The 21,777-nt window shown below is 40.6% G+C and overlaps 1 protein-coding gene across 1 annotated transcript in view; it reads right to left on the reverse strand.

Annotated features, from left to right (window-relative positions):
- WDR44 (WD repeat domain 44) overlaps window positions 1-21,777 on the reverse strand; it is a 97,853-nt gene that overhangs the window by 22,251 nt on the left and 53,825 nt on the right. Inside the window, exons 7-12 of the mRNA XM_075538518.1 lie at window positions 20,747-20,883; window positions 18,728-18,811; window positions 13,043-13,149; window positions 11,055-11,206; window positions 7,304-7,442; window positions 3,966-4,030 (exon numbers count right to left, since the gene is read on the reverse strand). Of these exons, the coding sequence (XP_075394633.1) occupies window positions 3,966-4,030; window positions 7,304-7,442; window positions 11,055-11,206; window positions 13,043-13,149; window positions 18,728-18,811; window positions 20,747-20,883 (684 nt within the window). The remainder of the gene's footprint in view (window positions 1-3,965; window positions 4,031-7,303; window positions 7,443-11,054; window positions 11,207-13,042; window positions 13,150-18,727; window positions 18,812-20,746; window positions 20,884-21,777) is intronic.

Below are 21,777 nucleotides of genomic sequence, written 5' to 3' on the forward strand. Positions count from 1 at the left end.
GAGGCATTTTAAAACAAAATCTAAATACCATTAGTTCTAGCAGTAACCACTTCATTAGTTGTTTCTGGTAAGCCTCTTTTAAAACATAATGACTATACCATGTAAAAAAACCGAACCTCTGCTGGCATTGAGTTGACTTTGACTCATAGCTATGTTACGGAAGAGAGAGAAGTACCCCATATGGTTCCAAAGGCTGTAAGTCTTTCTGGAAGCAGACTGCCATGTATTTCCCCAGGGGCGAGCTAATGGATTTGGCTTGTGGATGTCTCAGTTAGCATTCACATTCTTAATTGCTGAGCCACCATGCCAGTACCACACTTCTAAAATATTAATCTGTAATCTAATGTCCAATCCAGATTTAAATATTTTTATTATCTACATATGTGATTTTGATGTTAAATTGCTGTGAAACATGTGAGCTTTTGATACTGCTCTCAAAAAGACTTATATTGCCTTGGAAACTATGAGTTACCATTAGTTAGAACCAACTCCATGGTAATCTGTGGGTTATGCAGCAATTATTGTGCTGACTATTTGGAACACCAAAATCACGACACAGTAACAACTAATTATTACAGAATATAGTACTCTGGAAAAAATATTTTCTAAACAAGAGAAGCATAACTAAAGTACCAAAAATACTTGTTTTTACTATTTTATTTTAATAAATCATTTTATTGGGGACTCTTACAACAATCCATACATCAATTGTATCAAGCCCTTTTGTACATATGTTGCCTTCAAACATTTGCAAAACATTTTCCTTCTACTTGAACCCTTGGTATAGGCTCCTCTTTTTCTCCCTCCCTCCCCCACCCTTGTTAACCCTTGATAATTTATACATTATTTTTATTTTCATCTGCTGTCTCCCTTCACCCACGTTTCTGTTGTTAGTCCCCCCCCTTTCTACGCCCACCTTCCCAGTAACCTCATGGTATCACTACTGCCATTATTGGCCCTGAGGGGTTTATCTGTCCTGGATTCTGGGTATCGAGAGCTCCTATATGTACTAGTGTACATGCTTAGGTCTAGCCAGATTGGTAAAGTAGAACTGGGGTCATGATAGTGGGGTGGAGGGGACGGGGAAGAGCATTTAAGAACTAGAGAAACGTTGTGTGTATTGTCAGTGCTATACTGTACCCTGGCTGGCTTTTCCCTCCCTTGTAACCCTTCTGTGAGGGGATATCCCAAAAGACTTGTTTCTATCTGCTCTTATTGCCTCATTATTTATAGCGAATAAATTATTAGTCTTAGTAAGTACCAAGATCAACAATGAAGGGGCAGAAAGGGTCGGGACTAGGGTAAGTCTCAAGGGACACTCTTCCCTCTCACTTACTCCCTGCTGCCTAGTTGCTTCTGACTCATAACGACCCTATAAGATAGCGTCGATTGCCTCTGTGGGTTTCAGAGGCTGCACAACGGCCACTCTTAAGAGTTTATTTATTCTCAGTATAACAGCTGGACTGATCCTTTGAAAACAGACATCTGATTACATTATTCTTTGTTAAAAACAACTCTCCTTTGGACTTCATGTTTCTTGGAGGACAATCTCAAGTCCTTGCAAAGGTGTCCCTGCTCCGACACCCCATTGCGGCCTATGCCCATTCTCTACCCCTTCCTTTCCTACTCCCTCACTTCCTTCCTTCCAGGTTTGCTTAAAATGACAACCTCTCCATGAAGCTTTACTTGTCTATCTTATTGATCCCTTTGGCTCCACTCTATCTGCCCCCTCCCCTCTCATGTAGCCTATCACCTTTGATAACTTTACTACTTACTTATCTTGTTTCTCAGTCTCCTTCCACTAGAATTTACAGAGCTTAAGCACCAAAAAACCCTGAAGTTTTTGTTCATTTTTGCTGGTTGCTAAGTCCTCAGCTTCTAGAGCAGAGTGCTAATACCTAGAAAGCACTCTGTAAGTACTTATGGCCTAACGGACGATGCAATCTCAGATCTCAAGATGCCAATAGTGTGGTGGAACATGATGGTTACAAACATAACCCATATAGGCCGATAAGAGCCGAGTTCTACTTCTGGTGCTATATTTACCAATTGTGTTAAATTGGCAACTTAACCAAACAGCTCAAGCCAGCTTTTCTTCATCGGTAAAATGAGGTTGGTTAAGAATATGAAATGGCATAGTAGATTATGAAAAGGGCTATTGATCACACGGTCTATAGTTCAAACCCACAAGCAGGACAAAAATAAGGCTTTCTACTCCTTTAAAGATTTAGTCTTGGAAACCCACAGGGACAGTTAGACAGTTCTACCTTGCCCTAGAGCAGGGGATCTCAACCTCTGGGTCAAGACCTCTTTGGGGGTCAATAATCTTTTTACAGGGGTCGCCTAATTCATAACAATAGCAAAATGACAGTTATGGAAATAGAGCTAAATATTGTTATGCGAAAAAGGCAGGTTTCAAGATAGCATGCACAGTAAAGTCTCATTCCTGTTTAAAACACATTAGACCATTGAAAAGAAACAAAGACTGATGGGATTTGAAGTCAGTTTGGCTGAAGAGAGCAAACTGAGTCATCAGCATACAGGTGCAAAGTAAAAAATCACCTAACAAAAAGACTGAGAATGGCCTGGCCAGGGGCACCATTAAGAGAAATGGAAGAGGAGAGACATTAAGAAGAGACTAAGAAGAACTGAAATCACAGGAAACAATGAGGAGTATGTTTTGAGTGGGGAAAAGGTAGTGCCAAACACCAAAAGTCAATGAAATCCCAGAAAGTAAGGGTGGAGTAGTGTTCTCCCTTGTTTATCTCAGCTCAGTACTCAAGAGATACTGGTGACTACTTATGATAACATTTTATATTCTATTTTTTATGTTCAAAATTAGTTGTTGTTTTTAACCTTTCAGCTCTAAGACTAAGTGAAAACAAGGAAGATATGTAAAACTACCTGAAATGGTGGTAAAGCAATTAAACCAAGATTGAAAAATTAAGATTTGGGAATATTTTGACTGTTTCCTTTACTACTTACATTTTTTAACAGATTTATTGGTTTATAAGTCACATGTGATAAAATTCAATGATTTAAATGTAGTAAAAATAATTGTGTAATCATTACTACAATTTTAGAACATTTTCTTCATTCTTTTATGTATTATTAATAGCTCCCTTTTTTCTCTTAACCTCCCTGCCATAACCAAAGAAAATATCAATCTAGTTATTTTCTATATAGATTTACTTATCCTGAATTTCATAAAAAGAAAATCAGAGCCCCCCTACTCCCCGCAAAACAAAACACCAACAATAAAAACAAAGAAAAAGCACAGTACAAAAGAAAGCAGAAAATAATAAAAGTAGAAATTAAAAACAAGTCAAAAGGGGAAACAAATGAGAAGGTGTTAAAATGTTAAGCAAACTATAATGATTCCGTTTTCCAATGCAATGGCTGGGCAATGGTCGACCGGAATTCAATGGAGGCTTAGTTCTCATGGGGACTCCGTAATTGGATTTTGGGATTTCACTGCCATCCATAGCCTTCTGTAAACCAGGTGCTCAGAATTTAACCTCAAATACAACTCCCCACACCCGATCTTGGGTTTTATAATTTATAACCCTTGGGTCTCACAGGCTGGTGTGCTTCTTCCATGTGGATTTAGCTGACACCTCCCTTAGATAGCTGGTTGTTTTAAGACAGCATTTTTCATAAGTACTTCTTTTTCAAGTGTCCATTATTACTAGCCTTAAAATACATAATATGGGTTTGCATGAAGGAAATGTTGTATTTAAGTTTCTATCAGTAGTTTAGCTGCTTGAGTAATAGTTTGTTATTACTTTTAAACATCCAATTTTTCATGTACTAATTCTAATAGAAGACAACTCTTGTTTCTGACTCCAAAAGCCTTAATTTTTAATTACGTTTTTTCACAATTTCTGATAAACAGTAAAGTACTTTAGGGTCAACAAAGAAAACCATACCATTTTACAAGAGTTTTCATAAAACAATGAACATACCCCTGTGTCTGTATCAGATTTTGATGAATTTAGACTTTCCTGAGATGGTGATGGAGACACGCGTCCTAAAAACAACATAACAATTATAAAATTTCATGTATGTGTATACAAACCATAACATGAAGCAAAACACTCAGACATAATAGCAGTCAGAGAATGCAGCCTTTTAGAAAAATACATCTTCTAAACTCTTTAAGCACAAAAATATTTTTATTATTAAAATGTCATTATTCATAATTAATAAATTCTTGTTAGTCATAACACATAGTGAGATCAACAATAAAGGGGCAGAGGTGGTGGCTGTCTGGGATAGGATAAGTGGCAAAGGCAACTGGAAATGCTCTTTTGCATTCCAGGAAGAAGAACAACAACAAAAACACGGATGAGAAAATTTTACTGAGACTAAGAATGTTTAACTTCTTGTTAATTTAGCCTCTTAAATTATGTTTTATAGCATAATGCACACATTGCCCTCTGAATCGATTAAGGCATATAAGGTCTAGCTTGGCAGTTTAAGGAATACTTCTTGGACATGTCCCACTCATAGGGACCTACAGGGACAGGATAGAGCTGTTCCTGTGGGTGTCGTCGGGAGCTGAAAGCCTCATGAGTCGGAACCAGCTCAACGACAGAGTGGTTCTTTTGGTTTATGGACATGTGGGTCTGAACCTGAGGTTTCATTTCTACCTCCATTGTTAGTGGGTCTTCTCTTCACTACCTGGTTCTCTCATCCCTTCACTTTTTGTTTACAACTTGGGTTGATGGGGGTGTAAAGAAAATTTATTACACACATTAAAAACTTCAGGAAAATATCTTATTAACTTAAAAATCCCCACTTTTCATGAACACAACTGATACTATGATACACATTTTTAAAACGTTTTATTAGGGGCTCATACAACTCATCACAATCCATACATACCATCAATTGCATAAAGCACATCTGTACATTCATTGCCCTCATTATTTTCAAAGCATGTGCTCTCCACTTAAGCCCTTGGCATCAGGTCCTCTTTTTCCCCCTCCCTCCCCGCTCCCCCCGCCCTCTTGAGCCCTTGATAATTTATAAATTATTATTTTGTCATATCTTTCCTTGTCCAACCTCTCCCTTCACCCCCTTTTCTGTTGTCTGTCCCCCAGGGAGGAGGTCACATGTAGATTCTTGTAATCAGTTCCCTCTTTCCAACCCACTCACCCTCTACCCTCCCAGTATCGCCCCTGACACCCCTGGTCCTGAAGGTATCATTCAGATCATGATAGTGAGGGGAAGCATTTAAGAACTAGAGGAAAGCAAGCTGTACTCTTCATTGTACCCTGACTGACTCATCTCCTCCCTAAGACCTCCCTGCAAGGGGATCTCCAGGGGCCGACAAATGGGCTTTGGGTCTCCACTCTGCACTTCCCCCTTTATTCACTATGGTGAGATTTTTTTTTTGATGATGCCTTATCCCTGATCCCTTCGACACCTCATGATCGCACAGGCTGGTGTGCTTCCTCCATATGGGCTTTGTTGCTTCTGAGCTAGATGGCCACTTATTTACCTTTTAAGCCTTTAAGACCCCAGATGCTATCTCTTTCGATAGCCGGGCACCATCAGCTTTCTTTTCCACATTTGCTTATGCACACGTTTGTCTTCATTGATCGTATCAGGGAGGTGGGCACCCACTGATATGGTTTTTAGTTCCTTCATGTCTGATAACTGGTCCCTTCTGTACCTAGTGGTCAGACAGGTTGGTGGTGTGTTTCTTCCATGTGGGCTTTGTTGCTTCTGAGCTACTTGGCGGCTTGTTTATCTTCAAGCCTTGAAGACCCCTATATTTTTTGATAGCCGGGTAACATCAGCTTTCTTCACCACATTTGCTTATTCACTCACTTTGTCTTCAGTGGTTGTGTCGGGAGGGTGAGTATCATAGAGTGCCAATTTAATAGAAGAAAGTATTCTTGCATTGAGGGAGTACTTGAGTGGAGGCCCAATGTCCTTCCGCCACCTTAATACTAAACCTATAAATATAGGCACATAGATCTATTTCCCTATCCTCATATACATATTTGCATATGTACATGTCTTTGTCTAGACAATACACAGCTTTATCATAGTAATCAGCATGCATTTAATACACTCAAGTCTTTCTTTACCATTGAACACCTTTTCACAATCCCTTTGATGCTGACAAATCACATAGGCTTTTCCAAGAATGTTATCTTAATCATTATTATTAGAGGTAAAAGAGGGCTTATAAAAATTCAAACAAAATGCCATTGAAAGATAATGGAATTTTCCTACGAAATTTTGGATGCCCCCTCGCATATACTAATCTCATTCTCTTTTTATATTAATCAAGTTTTAAAAATTAAACTGGGTTTTAACTACAGGTTTCTGGATAAAATAAGTTAATTTGCTTAATATAAGGATGTACTATGCCCAAAAAGTATTGTGATAACTATTTTTCTTTAAAACTTTACACAATCCCATGGGCTCCCAGAAGCTGCTGTCCAGCTGCCAGAGCGTGATCAGACTGGACCAGTCCCCCGAGGAGATGCAGGGCATGGTGCGCGCCACCTTCCAGCACCTGGTGCAGCTGGCCGGCCTGTGCTTCCAGCTCACGGACTGCAGCCGCTGCTCTGCGCGGCACAGGGAGGCGGCCGGCAACCTGAGGGACGTGGTTGACACCTACTGCCAGTTTGTGGAGGCCGCGAAGCTGACCTGTGAGAGGGGCTACCATGACCTGAGCGTGAAACTCTTGGCCCGTCAGTGCACGGCCCTAACGGCCTCCGTGTTCTGTTTAACCCACAAATTCCGAGCATCCACTGCCCTCTGAGCAGGCCAACTGCCCAGGGCCTCCCACCTCCGACCCTGGACGCTCCCCGAGAAGCCCCCTTCACCCCCTCCTCACCCCTTCAAGTGTTTACTATTTAGAGTATTCAATAAAGTGTGGCTTCATCTTGGAAAAAAAAAAAAAAACTTTACACAATCCATCCATACATCCATTGTGTCAAACACATCTGTACATATGTTGTCATCTTTTTCAAAACATCTTCTTTCTAATTGAACCCTTGGTATTAGCTCCACACTTTCCACCTCCCTCCCCCCATGTCCCCTTGACAGTTTATAAATTATAGATTGTTATTATTTTCTTCCTGGATAACTATTTACAATGGGCTTAAAGGTTTTTTTTTCTCTTGATGTCTCATCTTACTTTGAGGTTTGTGGTTTTTATGAAAAGAAGTGGGTGCTGCAAATGATTGCCAAATAAGAAGTGCATTGGTGTGCCCACAATGGGAACATTCTAGATTTCTCTGTATTTTAAAAGCTCATCAGTAAATGAAAAAAAAAATACCTTCAGTGTTGTATTTCATTCGCATATTGTTGAAATAGTCAAAAGCATTTTTTAAAGCCCATATTCGCACTACATTGTCTTGTCCAGCTGAAGCAAGTAATCGGCCACAGTGAGAAAATCTCATGGTCCAAACAGCTCCCTATGAGAACAAAGGAAATTTCAAGTTTATTTCTTAAAAAGCTGAGATGTTACTTTAAACCAAATATTAAAAATTCTGCAAAATCAGACCTACGGATCCAATCTTCAAATTATTAACACCATGTATGGCTAAAGCTAAGAGTACGGCAGTGCTAACAGCACCACACAGAGGGACTCTCGGAAAGAAGATAGATAATACAGTTTACCATAAATTACACGAAGCCCCAAATCCTGTTTACATTTTTAATTAAAATAGGAGCGCTGAAGGGCTTTATAGTGTCTTCAATGGCTAGTTTATTAAGAAACACATTGTCAGAGGCCTTTCTTCCAAGGCACATGTGAGCTGATTGAAATCTCTATCCTTTGAGTTAGCAGCTGTTGGACTGCTATGCTTTAATACTAATCAAAAAGGTTGAAGGTTTGAGTCTACCCAGAGGTGCCTCAAAAGAAAGGATTGGCTGTTTACTTCAGAAAAAGGCATCATTCCAAACTGTACAGAATGCAGTTCTACTCTAACATACATGGGCTTGCCATGACTTGGAGTGGGCTCCACAGCAACTGGCTAACTGGTGAAGTGGTCAGATCTGAATCGTAGTTGCAAAAGCACACATCCTAGTTTTTTTGCTCAGCCTCCTAATTGAAAAAGCAACGTGAGTGGGGGAGAGAAGAGGCAGAACTGAGGGAAGAGCAAGGCTCACATTAGTAATGACCCTTGTAGAGTTGGAATTGTAAAGTCACGATCTGTTTTCCCCTTGGAGTTGCAGGAGAAGGTTGGAATCCTTTGTACTGAAAACAGTGGGGAAATCTGTGTTGGAGGGTGTGTGTGTGGGTGGGCCAGGGATATGGTGTAAGAGAACTAGAAGCTCTCTACATTGTGAAGGTCAAATTCTATCAATACCGTCCACCCCACTACCAGAGTCAATTCTGCCTCATAGTGACCCCTTATAGAGGGTTTTAGAGGCTATACATGTTTATGGGGGAGAGGACAGCTTCATCTTGAAGAGCAGTTGGTGGGTTTGAACTTCCAACCTTGCAGTTAGCAGTCCAACGCTTACCGGACAGTGCCAATGAAGACTTCCCATCACACACATGGATGTGCACCAAGATGATAGTCTAATCTAGAGGCACGAGCTCATTTACTGGAATAGTACTTGTTTTCATAAGACTCAAATAGATTCAGAAATTCATGATTTGGAGCCTATTTCACTGGGATTTTACTTGAAAGAAGAAATAACAAAAGAGCCAACTCAACACAATGGCATTTACCAAGATTCTTTAGTTGCTATAATCAACTCAGCCATTTTATGTGAAGATTTTAGGTGCTAAAATATAATCTGGATGCCATCTAACAAGGTTTACTGTTATTTCCACATAGCGACAAATTTTAAAGGTTAGTATAAAGCCAATTGTCATTAAAAGGGTGGCATTTAAAAATCAGCAATCTTAAAATTCCTGTATTCTTTGATTATACATAACATTTCCTTTATTCCCAGTCAGTCTGATAATCAAGAGCTGATTTTAAATATAAGGGATTAGCACAAGTATAGATGGATAGAAGAAAATTCAACAACATTATTTTCTCTTCTCAGCAAGAAGAGAAAAATAGTCTTTGCAACGGAAGGCGGTTAGGTGCAATCTGGGAGCTGAGAGAACTTCCCTGCCCTGAAGACCCGGCGGCCATGGCTGACAGCATGCTGGTGTCCTCCTATCTGGGCCGGGGCAATGAGAGCTATGCCTTCAGTGACCTCATGGACATGGCAAGGCGCTTCTGGCAGCACACGGACACAGATGGTCAGGAACCCATGATCACCTGGATCTTGCGGGTGTATGACCAGGGGGGCCAGGTCCTGTCCCTGACCTCAGCAGAGCTGGCCACCTTGGGGAACCTGACCAGTGATGGCCTTTTCAACTATTACCGCCGGACTCTGCAGGGCAGCTGCCAGCCACTCCTCACCTGGCTGCTGAGAGCCTGGCGCCAGCGCTGGCCAGCTCTCTCAGACTTCCGTGCTAGTGAGATGGACTTCCAGCCTTGGGCCACGCTGGAGGGTGGCACGCAGCTGGTGCACGAGTTGGGCATGCTCAGCTGGATCTATCAGGACCCACCCTCTGCTCCGTACCCTGAGGACAGAGCCCTCACCCTCGACCTGCAGAGGCTCCTGCTGACCATGGGCCCGGAGGAGCTGCGTCCTTCACTGCTGGCCGTGCTGGCGGCGAAAGGCCAAACGGTGATGAAGGCAATGGAGGCCCTCCAGACCTGTGTTGAGGTGGACTTGCTGGCGCGCAGGAGCCAGCTCCACTGCCGCCAAGGCCTGCAGGGGCCCAGGCCCACTCGCAAGGAGCTCGTGGGCTGGCTGCTGGGCCAGGGCATTCCCCGAGGGCAGGTGGAGAAGCAGCCCACCCGAGTGCTCCTAGAGAGGTACCTCAGGGAGAACAGGCTCAGCGGAAGCCAGCCTGCCCAAGGGCCATCCCAGGAGCAGTTCCTGCCTGTGACCTATGGGGAGGAGCCACCCAAGGGCATCAATTAAGTCCCACCCACCCAGGAACTCAGCTCTTGCCCTGCTGGTGGCATGCCTGTGAAGGGAGGTAGATAAGCAGGAGATGGAACTGAAGTGATGGTGGGGGGACACCCTGGCAGCCCTCACATATGTCCTCAACCCTACCACTGGGGTCACTTGAGGGCAGCAAGCTTTGCGAGGTGGGATCCAGGGGTAATTCACTTTAACTAGTGTGATACTGCCTCCTTTAGGCCAAATTGAGCCACTCATGGAGTACTTGTTATTTTTTAAAAAGCAACTAGAACCTTAAGCACTTTTGTCCCTACTGTCCCCTGTGCCAACATAACGTCCCCCGTGGGGACTTGAACCCAGCGCCTTTTCCCTGGCACCAGAGGCTTGTGTAGAAGTGATTGTAATGCCACCCTTGGATGACAGGGGTCAGTTCAATGGCCACCCTGCCTTGTTCATGTTTTGTATAATAAAGGCTTGTGGCTCTGCTCCTTGAAAAAAAAAAAGACGAGAAAAATAACTCATGGTCCACTTAGAAACAATCTCAGATGCTGAGAGATGATGGCGGGTTAAGTTTGCTGATCAGGGACACACAGCATCCTTTTCCAGTGCTGAGTTTCACTGCTGCCTTTCTGGTTTCAAATACTTTCAGGAGCAACTGCCAACACAATTTGTTTACATACTTTCATCTGATTTGGTACATTTCAACTGTGCTGCTTGTATCTCCTTGTTTTAGCTAAGAACCTAACTTCACAGAATATTCTTTGTTTCTGAAGAAAAAACACAAGTCAATTATTTAAAATACACTGGGGAACATTTTTAACCATTTCCAGAGCAACCCCTAATTCAATGGTTAAACGAGGGGTAGCTTTGTATACATTTTTTAAAAAGCTAAATCTAGAGGTTCATTCAAGAACTCATTTTTCCAACAATAATTTAGAGATTGACCTTTACCATACCTATTCACTAAACCATACTAGTGTAGATTGGCTCTTCTTGAGTCGGGCTAAAATATTACACTCAAAAGAAGAGTTCAGCGTTCCACATCAGTGACAGCATTTCTCTCAATGAAAACAGTACCAATCCTGAAACGTAAAAAAGTCGCTTACCATATGTTCACCACTAAGATCTTGCACCACTTTGATCTGCTCAAAATCATAAGGCCCTTTAAAACCATGTGCTGCTTTGAATTTAACTGGTCGCGTGTACGGCATTCCTTCATCATCACTTGATGAAGGATCATCTTGATCAGTATGAAACACTGAATAGAAAAGCATGAACAGAAATGATTACTAGCTAATATAGATATCCCAAAACTAAACCCACTGCCATGGAGTTGGATCTGGGCAGAGCAGAACTGCTCCATACGGGCTTGAAGGCGACAAATCTTTATGGAAGCAGCCTGCTGCAGTTTTCTCCCATAGAGTGGAGGGAGGGTTTTAAGCCTCCAGGCTCTAACCACTATGCACCCAGGCAGGGTGCCTTCATATACATACAACTACTATCATATTTCCATACCCACTGCTTACCAAGTAAATGGAAGAAGCAAAAATGTTCGTTACTAAGTACACATTATTGAAGAACATGGAACTCATGTCAAATTGCTTGGGTTCAAATGGAGCACTACTTGTTATTAGCTCGACTCGTTATCCAAATCAAGCTCTACCACAAGCAAACTGCTCAACCTTTCTCTGTCCCAGACAAATAACGAAGCTCACCTCATAGAGTTTGCATAAAGACTAGGTAAGTACAGGCGAAAGTGCTCGGAACAGTGACTGTACTGAACAAGTACCATGTAAGCGCTTGTTAAAGAAAAATGAGTACAACAATCATGGCACAGTCAAGACCTGTGCAAACTTTGAAATGCTGTAAAATATTTATAAATATAATTTATAAATATAAATAATAAAGAGCCTTTTACAACATGGATGAAATGGGAGGCTATTATGGTGAGTGAAATAAGTCGGTCACAAAAAGATGCTACATAGTTCCACTACTATAAAAAGTCAAGAACAGATATACACAGAGAAATTTAGTTGATGGCTACCAGGGATGAGAGGGAGGCGGGGGATCACTTTCTAGATAGTAGCCACTTGTTACTTGCGGTGCTGGGCAGGGCAAGCTGAAATATGGATGAAGCCTGCACAACCTGACCAAGGTAAATAAAGGCACTAAGAAAGACATGAAAAAATGGTCAATTTTGGATAAGTGTTATAATACATGATTTGTAACAGCAAAATCAATAAAAAACTGTATGCATGGCTATGTAGGTAGCCATGGATGTATATATGTGTATAGGAAGGCATATGTAAGTAAATGCTCATGCCTTGTTTCCATGTTTGTGTGTGCTGCATATAAATCCACATATATAACAAACCTTATAGGAGGCATGGTAGAACAACACTTAAAGGTCAAACCTGCTTAAAGGTCAAAACTTAAAGGTCAAATACTGGCTAAAGGAACCCCAGAAACTATGGCCCTAAGATAACACGAAACTTGGAACTGAAGTTATTTCTCATAGCTTCATTCATTCATTCTGCTAAATAACAGAATGATCTAAAAATAAATAATAATAATTCATTGAGTAATGTGTTCCCTTAAACAAAACATTTTATGAGAGGGCTACAAAACGTTCACAGAAAAGTGGAATGAAAACATAAGGAACTTTTCCCACAAAATGTTTTGAGACCAAACAGCCAAAATTACCCAAAAGCAAAACTGATAAGGAGGGGGGGAAAGCTGGATACATGCAAACAGAATAACGTGAATGAAGATGTAAATATTAAAACCAAAGGCACAAAGGTAGTTGTATAAAAATCATTACAGGATGAAATTATTTTGCTGTGTAAACTTTCACCTAATACAAACCCCATACAAATATATTTATAATGGACTGCAAAACACTCAACTCTTTCAGGTTGCCCCATTCACAAAGTAGGGATAAATTCAGGTTTAGGAAATACAGAATTTATGGGAATAATTGATCACTAAGATATTCAATATTAGTTATTCATCTTGAAAAAGGTTGCTTCTTATAAACTGAAGATTAGATGACCAAAATTTTATTTTAAATGCTAAAATGCTCTATGTTGCTTACCTTCATCTCGAACACTTTTCACTTTATTTACAGCACGTTCACCGTATTCTTCAGCAAGGTGCTTTGCTCTCTTGACTGATTTCCCTAGGAACTTCTTTAGTTGAGTCCTAACCAAAACAGAAATACAAATATCCTCCAAAAACATTTCTCATTAACTTAACCAGTCATACAAGAGCTCGTTAGCTGAGTAACTGGCCGAGTACATTATTTTGAAATAATTCATTTCTTTAAGTTTCATATCCCTTCCATTATGGAATAAATATATGACTATATAGAAAATACAGGAAGGCGCTTCCTGCAATTGATAAGCCATAATCTCTAGAGCACCAAATTTCAACTATGACTAACAGTTGTCAACTCTGGGAGAGGGCTGTGTGTGAAGGAGTGTTTGAAGTGTATGTACTTGCCACTGGTATACACAGGAACTGGAAACACAGGGAATCCAGGGCAGATGATCCCTTTAGGACCCGTGGTGAGAGCGGTGATACTAAGAGGGTGGATGGAGGGTGCGGTGGAAAGGTGGAATCGATTACAGGGATCTACATATCACCTCCTCCCTGAGGGACGGGCAACCGAAAAGTGGGTGAAGGGAGATGTCGGATAGGGCAAGAAATGACAAAATAATAATTTATAAATTATCAAGGGTTCATGAGGGAAGGGGTGCGGGGAGGGAGGGGGAAATATGAGGACCTGATGTCAGGGACTTACATGGAGAGCAAATGTTTTGAGAATGATGAGGGCAATGAGTGTACAAATGTACTTTACACAATTGATGTATGTATGGATTGTGATAAGAGTTGTAAGAGCCCCTGATAAAATGATTAAACATAAATAAATAAAGAAACTGCACACTAAAAAAAAGTGTATATAATTGCACCCCCCCACCCCATGCTAATCTGATATTGTGGGACTGGGGTGAGATGAATCTCAAATGAAAGTCATTTTGAGGAAAATTGCTTTCGAGAGAGTTGTTCTTAAAAGCAAATTTTAACAATAAGAATAAAATATAAAGAGGTACTTATAAAATAGAAGGCTTTAGTAACTCAAGAGATTTCCCTGTCCCATCACTTTTATATCAGATTTTAGATGTAATGCAATTTGGCTATTATACTTTCTTAGTAGATACACAGTGTAACCTAAGTATGTACATCTTGCCTATAAATACAACTTACTTATTCTTTTTCAACTACCTAAGACTCAAATTTCACAGATTAAGGATATGAAACACAAAGCCTAGCACACAGTGTTTATAATAAAATTAAAAAGGCAAATCAGAGACAATCTATTGTAAGCAATTTATGATGCTAAATGTAGTACTTTAAAATATCGCTAGGATATATATATATATATATATATATATATATATATATATATATATATATATATATATATATATATATATATATATATATATAAATGAATGTTTGTGGCAGCAGTATCTGGAATATATAAAGTGGAAATGAGTGAAATTTTCATCAACAGAAGATTAAAAAAAATTAATGCTTTCCCAATGGAAAAGGAGAAAACAAACGAGGCAAACACCAGTTATTGACTTATACCAAGCTCTTTCCGCCTCAGAGCCTTTGCATGCATGGCTGTTTCTGTTGGAACCTTCCTCCCCTGGCGAACTGCTGTTCATCTTTTGGACCTCAGCTTAAACAGCCCTCACGAAAGAGTCTTCCTTGACTCTTCCGACTAGGTTTTTGCCATTACAATATAGTCTCAGAGCACGCCACACTTTCCTTCTCGAGCAATTACTACAAATGTAATTAGAGGTATCTGTGTAATTACAGGTTTAGGGCTGGTCTCATTTAACCATAAGGTTTATGACGGCAGGAATGATGTCTTCTCAGCCATTTTTCAGCATGTCTGGCTCACAGAAAGACTGCAGGCTATGCACTATTGGTATGGATAGGAAGAGTTGTCAATGACATATTAGATTTTGAGAGGGCAGGTGACAAACTACAGGTTTAGTATAATTTCATTTTTGTGAGGAAAAACATTCCACAGACAACGGACCAAGCCATTAACACTGATTATTTCTAGAGGTGAGTTTAAGAGAGGATTTCATTTTCTGTTTTACTCATTCCCACATTACTACTAGAAATAAAAAAGTAAAGAAAACAAATAATTTTTAAAACCCCCAAACACCTTTTGTTACCTTTAACTCAAGTTACATTTTCTGGATTAAAAATGTATATTTCACTCCTACGCTCCTTGATGAACAGGGTCCTTGTTACTATCTTTAAAAAAAATTTAATAAACCATTTTATTGGGGCTCATACCACTCGTATCACAATCCATACATATATCAATTGAGTAAAGCACCCTTATACATTCGTTGCCCTCGTCATTCTCAAAATTCGCCTTCCACTTGGGTTCCTGGAATCAGCTCATTTTCCTTTTTCCCCTCCCCCTCCCTCTCCGCTCCTTCCTCCCTCATGAACCCTTAATAGTTTATAAATTATTATTTTATCTTATCTTACACTGCCCGGCGTCTCCCCTCACCCACCTTCCCATTGCCCATCTCCCAGAGAGGAGGTTACATGTAGATCCCCGAGATCCATTCTCCCTTTCTACACCCCTTCCCTCCTGGTGTCACCACTCTCACCGCTGGTCCTGAGGGGTTCATCTGTCCTAGAGTTCCTGTGTTTCCAGATCCCTACTGCACCGCTGTGCATCCTTTGGTCTAAGCAGGTCCGCAAGGTAGAATTGGGATCATGATAATTGGGGGGAAGGAATCGTTCAAGAACTAGAGGAAGGTTGTGAGTTTCATTGTCGCTACACTGAACCCTGAGTGACTCATCTCCTCCCCACTACCCCACTTCAGGGGATGTCCAGCTGTCTACAGATGGGCATTGGGTCCCCATCACACACTCCCCTCATTCATGGTGATGTGACTTTATTCCCCTGCCTTTGTTGTTTGAAACCTGGTCCCCTCAGCCCTTCATGATCACACACGTTGGTGTGCTGCTTCCGTATGGGCTTTGTTGCTTCTGGGCTAGATGGCCACTTGTTTACTTTCAAGCCTTTAAGTCCCCAGACACTATCTCTCTCAATAGCAGGGCACCATCAGCCTTCTTTACCACACTTACTATCTTTAATATATTCCACACACTGCAACCAAGTCAATCCCAACTCACAGTGACTCAATATAGAATTTGTAAAGCTTTTTGGTTGAAGCTTTCTTTCTGACTTGAACCACTGACCTTACAGTTAACAGTCTGATGCTTACCCAACACAGCCACCAGGGTTCCATTCAATATTATTTAGGGCCTTTTAAATGGACTACTAGTGTGCCATGATAATGGTTTTCATCTCACCCGCTGCCTTCAAAGCAGCAGGGCAGGGCTCAGGGAAGCTAGAATCTGCCCCTAAAGTTCACATTAGTGTTCAGTGTAAATATTACCATTTCTTCTGAATGGAGAGCAGTGCTGGGTAGAACAGTGGTTCTACATATGATGTCTTTGATCATTTCTGTGTCTTTTCTCAGTCAGGATATTACTTAACATATCTTACATGCCAATTTATATGTGGCCACAATTTGCTGTGAGTTCAGAAAACTGATGACAAGATTTTTAAAATTAGGTTGAAGTGCAATGGCTTTGAATAAACTTTAAGAGCTTTTTTCTTACAAAGATGCAGAAGCTTTTTGCATGAACTGTGATCGCTCTCCTGTCTGCTCACCTGTCTCCTGAGTAATTCCTAATTTCTTAGGTTCCTGAGAGTTGCCATTGTTGAGTATCTGAGGTGTTATCATGTACGTGCATCTGATCACATCTATTCTAAAAAATCTCATTGCTTCCTCTCATACATCTCCCATATGTGGAAAAGAACAGGCTCCAGTGCAGAATGTGCTTTTGGCCTTAAGGCTGACTTATTGTCACTTAACTTAAGTGATGTGTGTATGTTGTTGTTGTTAGTTGCCATCGAGTTGGCTCCTATGCATGGAGCTCCCACCCCATGTGGGTGGAACGGAACTGCTCCATAGGGCTCTCATGGCTGTATCCTTCCGGAAGTAGATCACCAAGCTTGTCTGAACTGTTTGAACTGCCAACCTTTTGATTAGTAACTGAGTGCTTCATCATTTAGATCACCAAAAAACCAAAGTAACTTTCTTGATTCTTACTCATGGCGACCTTATAGGGCAGAGTAGGACTGTCCATTTGGGTTTCCAAGGCTACATTTTTATGGGAGCAGAAACCCTCATAGTTCTCCCATAGAGCAGCTGGTTGGTCCACCATTATTGACCTTGTGGTTATCAGTCTGCAATGCAGTGAATTGCTTAATATGGCTCTCTTTTAGCTAAAGGCCCTTGTTACTCCTACCAAATGACTTTTATTTCCCAGATGGGTCTGGATGAGAAAGTGGGGCCAGATAATGATTGGATTACATGATTCAGCTGTGAGTGATTGCTAACAGGGTTCACTGTGATTACCATCCTGCCAGGTACAAAATCAGCCTTCTCAGAACCAGAAAGGGGGAGCTCATCTACCATCAAAAGAACCTTGAGGGAGAGCACACCCTTTGCACCCTAAGATCGTAAGCACTGAACCACCTTGATTCAGAGGACACCTTTGACATCAGAGGAGTGGAGGATTTTCCAGCTCACAGAGGAAGTAAAGCTGCATGCTTTGGGGCAGGAGACTGGCTTGTGGAGTGACCTGGCTCTGGTCACTTATGTAAGTAGGGGAGCTGGGTTTGCTGACCACAGAGCTGGAGCTAGAGGTGGGTGCCTTTGGGCTGAGGCTTAAAGTGGAGTGGTATGCCTTTGGGCATTAAATAGACCAAACAGGCTGAGAAGAGACTGTCATGCCCCATATCGTGGGCATGTCTGTAAGTTGTACGTGGCCATTGGAATGAATTATTGAGCCCAGTTGAGAAGGAGAGAGTGCATGGGAGGAATGGATGGTGTCAGCATACTGTAAACAGTGATGGAGGTGCAGGTATAGGTGATCTCTGCCTTGTGGTGACTGGCTCTGCGAGCTGGGTGAAGTTCTGGCGATCTCTGCCTTGTGGCGACTGGCTCTGCGGCTGGTGTGGCCGACTCCTTAAAGCCAACTTGTAACCCAATAAGCTACAAGGGCTCCTTTTTTTCTGTACCACCCAGCAACTTTCAACTTGTGAATAATCGAGCAGAATCTATTTTACCCACTCAAGCTACAGTTTAGTAGGAGAAATAAAACGTGACACAGAAGGGTGATACTAATCCTTTTACAACAGACACTTAATATGTACTTATCTTGCTTCATAAATTAAAAATAAATATAATATATATTTATAAAGAGGAAAAGTAAGTAACTAAGACCATAGGTATCATTGAATTTGATTTTAAAAATACTATGAACTAGAGTAGTCAGGAAGAATCTCTTACAGTTGAGTTTAAAAAGACAAACAGTCTGCAGAGATGAAGAGAGAATGGACAACTTCAAGGAGGACGCTCACATTCTCCTAATAACACTTTGGCACCTACCATTAGCAAAAGCCATATGGGGATAATGTACAGTTTCGAGATGATGAACTTTATGTGGCGAGCCTCATGGGACCCAGACAGAACCCATTGGGTAGAGACAGGGAGTATTGACTGTGGGCAGCCACACGAACTGGACAGAGCACAGATTTCACATAGTATGCTGATTCTCACACTTGTAATAAAAGCATGAAATAAGATGCACGAGAACTCACGTTTTTTGTTTTAACCTTCCACCATCAGTATCTGTGGACTGGGACTGTAATTTCTCTTCATCATCTGACTGTGCTGCATCGTTACTGTAAGGAGGGGAAGAAGTTTTTTTTTTAAACGCTAATCAACCAAGGTGCAGTATAGCACTGACGAAACACACACCATTGCTCTAGTTCCTGAATGCCCCCTTCCCCCATCATAACCCAGTTCTACCTAACAAATCCGGCTAGACTGGAGAACACATATCAGTACAGATAAGAGTTCTCAACACAAGGAATTCAGGACAGGTAACCCCCTCAGAAACTGTTGTGGGAGTAGTGATATCATGAAGGTAGGGGGTGATTGGAAAAGGGGAGAAAGAGAGAACCCATCACAAGGTTGGATGTATAGCCCCCACCATGAAGGGAATGGATAACAGAAACGTGGATAAAGGGAGACAGCAGAGAGTGTAAGATATGAAATAATAATGACAATACACAATGGATCAAGGATTCACGAGGGTGGGGGAAGGAGGGGAAAAAAGAGGAGCTTATGCTAAGGGAGCAAGTACAAAATGTTTTGGAAATGATGATGGCAACATATGTACAAGTATGCTTGATACACTTGATGTATGGAATATTGTAACAGCTCCCAATGAAGTGATTTTTAAAAAGCTATTTCTCCTGTATATCTCAAAATCTCTATACTTATGATGGAATCTTGATCAGAATAAAAAAATACTTTGGCTGACATGTTAAAATGGTTTAAATTAAGATTGTGACCTTGAAAATTCAATGACTATAGAGATGGAAGAATATCATCTTTAAAAGCAAATGGCAATATATAAAATGTAAATGAATGTTTTAGGAACTTATGAAATATTACCACAAACAATACTTTTTGCTGGGAAAAAAACTATGCAGAACAGAAAGGAACATTTAGTTATCTTCTTTCTTCACTCATCATATATATACTAAACAAAGAGGAGCCCTGGTGGTATATAGGCTATGCACTGGACAGCTAAATTGCAAAGGCCAGCAGTTCAAGCTCACCAGCTACGATGCTCAGAAGCCCTAGGAAGTGGATTTTCCTTTACCCTATAGGGTTGCTATGAGTCAGAATCGATTCAATGACCATGGGTTTGGTTTTATGGTTAATAAAAAACCTTTGCTTTTATAAAAATTATTCCTTAGACCCATTTACATCTCACAGAAAAGACAAGCAATTAACTCTCTCTCTTTTTTAGCCCTATAAAGATAACAGCATACTGCCATCGAGTCCATTTCAACTCACAGCAAACCTTCTATGTAAGGCTTCTTTATGGGAGCAGACGACCTCTTTCTCCCAGGGAACAACTGGTGGGTTACGTTCACTGACCTTGCAGTTAGCAGCCCAAAGCTTACCAGGCAGCACCACTCTGTCACAAAATGAGATGTTCACTTCATTTGGCTTTTTATCTTAAAATGTTTGTTTATGATGTGTCTTTTGTTGACTCAATGTCAATGAGTTTGATTATCAAGTCCGTTTCGACTCGTGGTACACCAATTTGACAGAGGAATTGTGCTATAGGAACTTATTGGCTGTAAACCCAACAGGAGATTGCCAGGCCTTTCTTCTGCAGAGCTGCTGGGGAGATTCATGGAACCAAACTATCAGTTAGCAGCCAAATGATTAACCACTGTGCCACCAGGACTCCTTATATTGTTTCTGGAATAATACAGATCATTTGAAAAATAGGAGAAATGAAATAGTAGGAAGTTCGATGAAGATTTGTACTATATTTCCCAAGTACTGTATTTATTCGAGTATAAGTCGAGCGTTTCAGCACATTTGTAATGCAGTCTTTGGGGTAAAATTAGGTGCCCCAGGGGATATTCGGGTTGGCTTATACTCGAGTATATACGGTAATTGTGCAATCCTGAGAACAAAGTTTAGCACACACCGTCAGTAATTCCAGACTTACAGAAGAACGAAAAGAAATCCAATTCAAGAATATCAGTACACAAACAGCTATCTTCACCATTCAGACTGTTAGAGCATACCTTACATATTCTTTAGTCCGCCTCATGATGTGCAGAGTGAGAGGATTAATACCTGTTGGCAGTTTCTCTTCTGCAAGGCTCAAGGGTATTTCCTCTCCAGTATCTAGGTTCTTAATCATTACACTGGCTAAAATTTCCTGAGGTAAAAAAAATAACAATCAGATGATCTACAATGAAATTATCAGTTTGAGTCTACTAAATCCCCAAAGATGTAAGTATGCTAAGGACTTTTTTGATATATTCAATAGTGTTTATAATCATTTTAAAACATTTTTGTTGAGATATGATTAATATGTCATAAAATAAAATATGCCTATCTAAAGAGCACAATTTTGGGTAGATTGAGAGTTGTGTAACAATTATCCTTCTCTAAGTTGAGAATGTTTTCAACACTCTCAAAACAAACCCCGATCCTATTAGTAGTCACCTCAACACCCTCTCCTCCCCAGCTTCTGGAAACTCTCAATCTACTTTCTGTCTCTCTACATTTGCTTATTCTAGACATTTTACATAAATGGAATTATAAAAATAGGGCCTTTATGGACTGGTTTCTTTCACTTAGCATAATGTTTCAAGATCTATCCATATGGTATGCTGTGCTTCTTTTTATTGCTGAAAACTGTTCCATTGTATGACTATACTGTATTTCATATATCCAACAGTGGTTGATGGGCGCATTTTGTTGGTTTATGCTTTTTGGCTTTTGTTGGGGAAAAGGAGCCTCAACAGTAATTGTGTACAATGGTTTATGTTTACTTAGGGTTTTATTGCTCTTGGGTACATCTAAGAGTGAAATTCCTGGGTATGGCAGCTCTATGCTTAATAAGTGGAGAAACTATCAAATTGTTTTCCGAAAAGTACAATATTTAAATGCACTGCTCAAATTAAAGACAAATTTTGCTTCAAATTTTCATTAAGAATTAATTAACCTGAGCCCTGGTAGCATAGTGGTTACACAATGAGCTTGAATTTGCAAGGTTAGCAGTTCAAAACCATCAGCTGTTCTGAGGGAGAAAGAGTTGGTTTTCTAC

The sequence above is a fragment of the Tenrec ecaudatus genome, chromosome X, assembly GCF_050624435.1.
Source record: "Tenrec ecaudatus isolate mTenEca1 chromosome X, mTenEca1.hap1, whole genome shotgun sequence".
NCBI classification, from domain to species: Eukaryota; Metazoa; Chordata; class Mammalia; order Afrosoricida; family Tenrecidae; genus Tenrec; species Tenrec ecaudatus.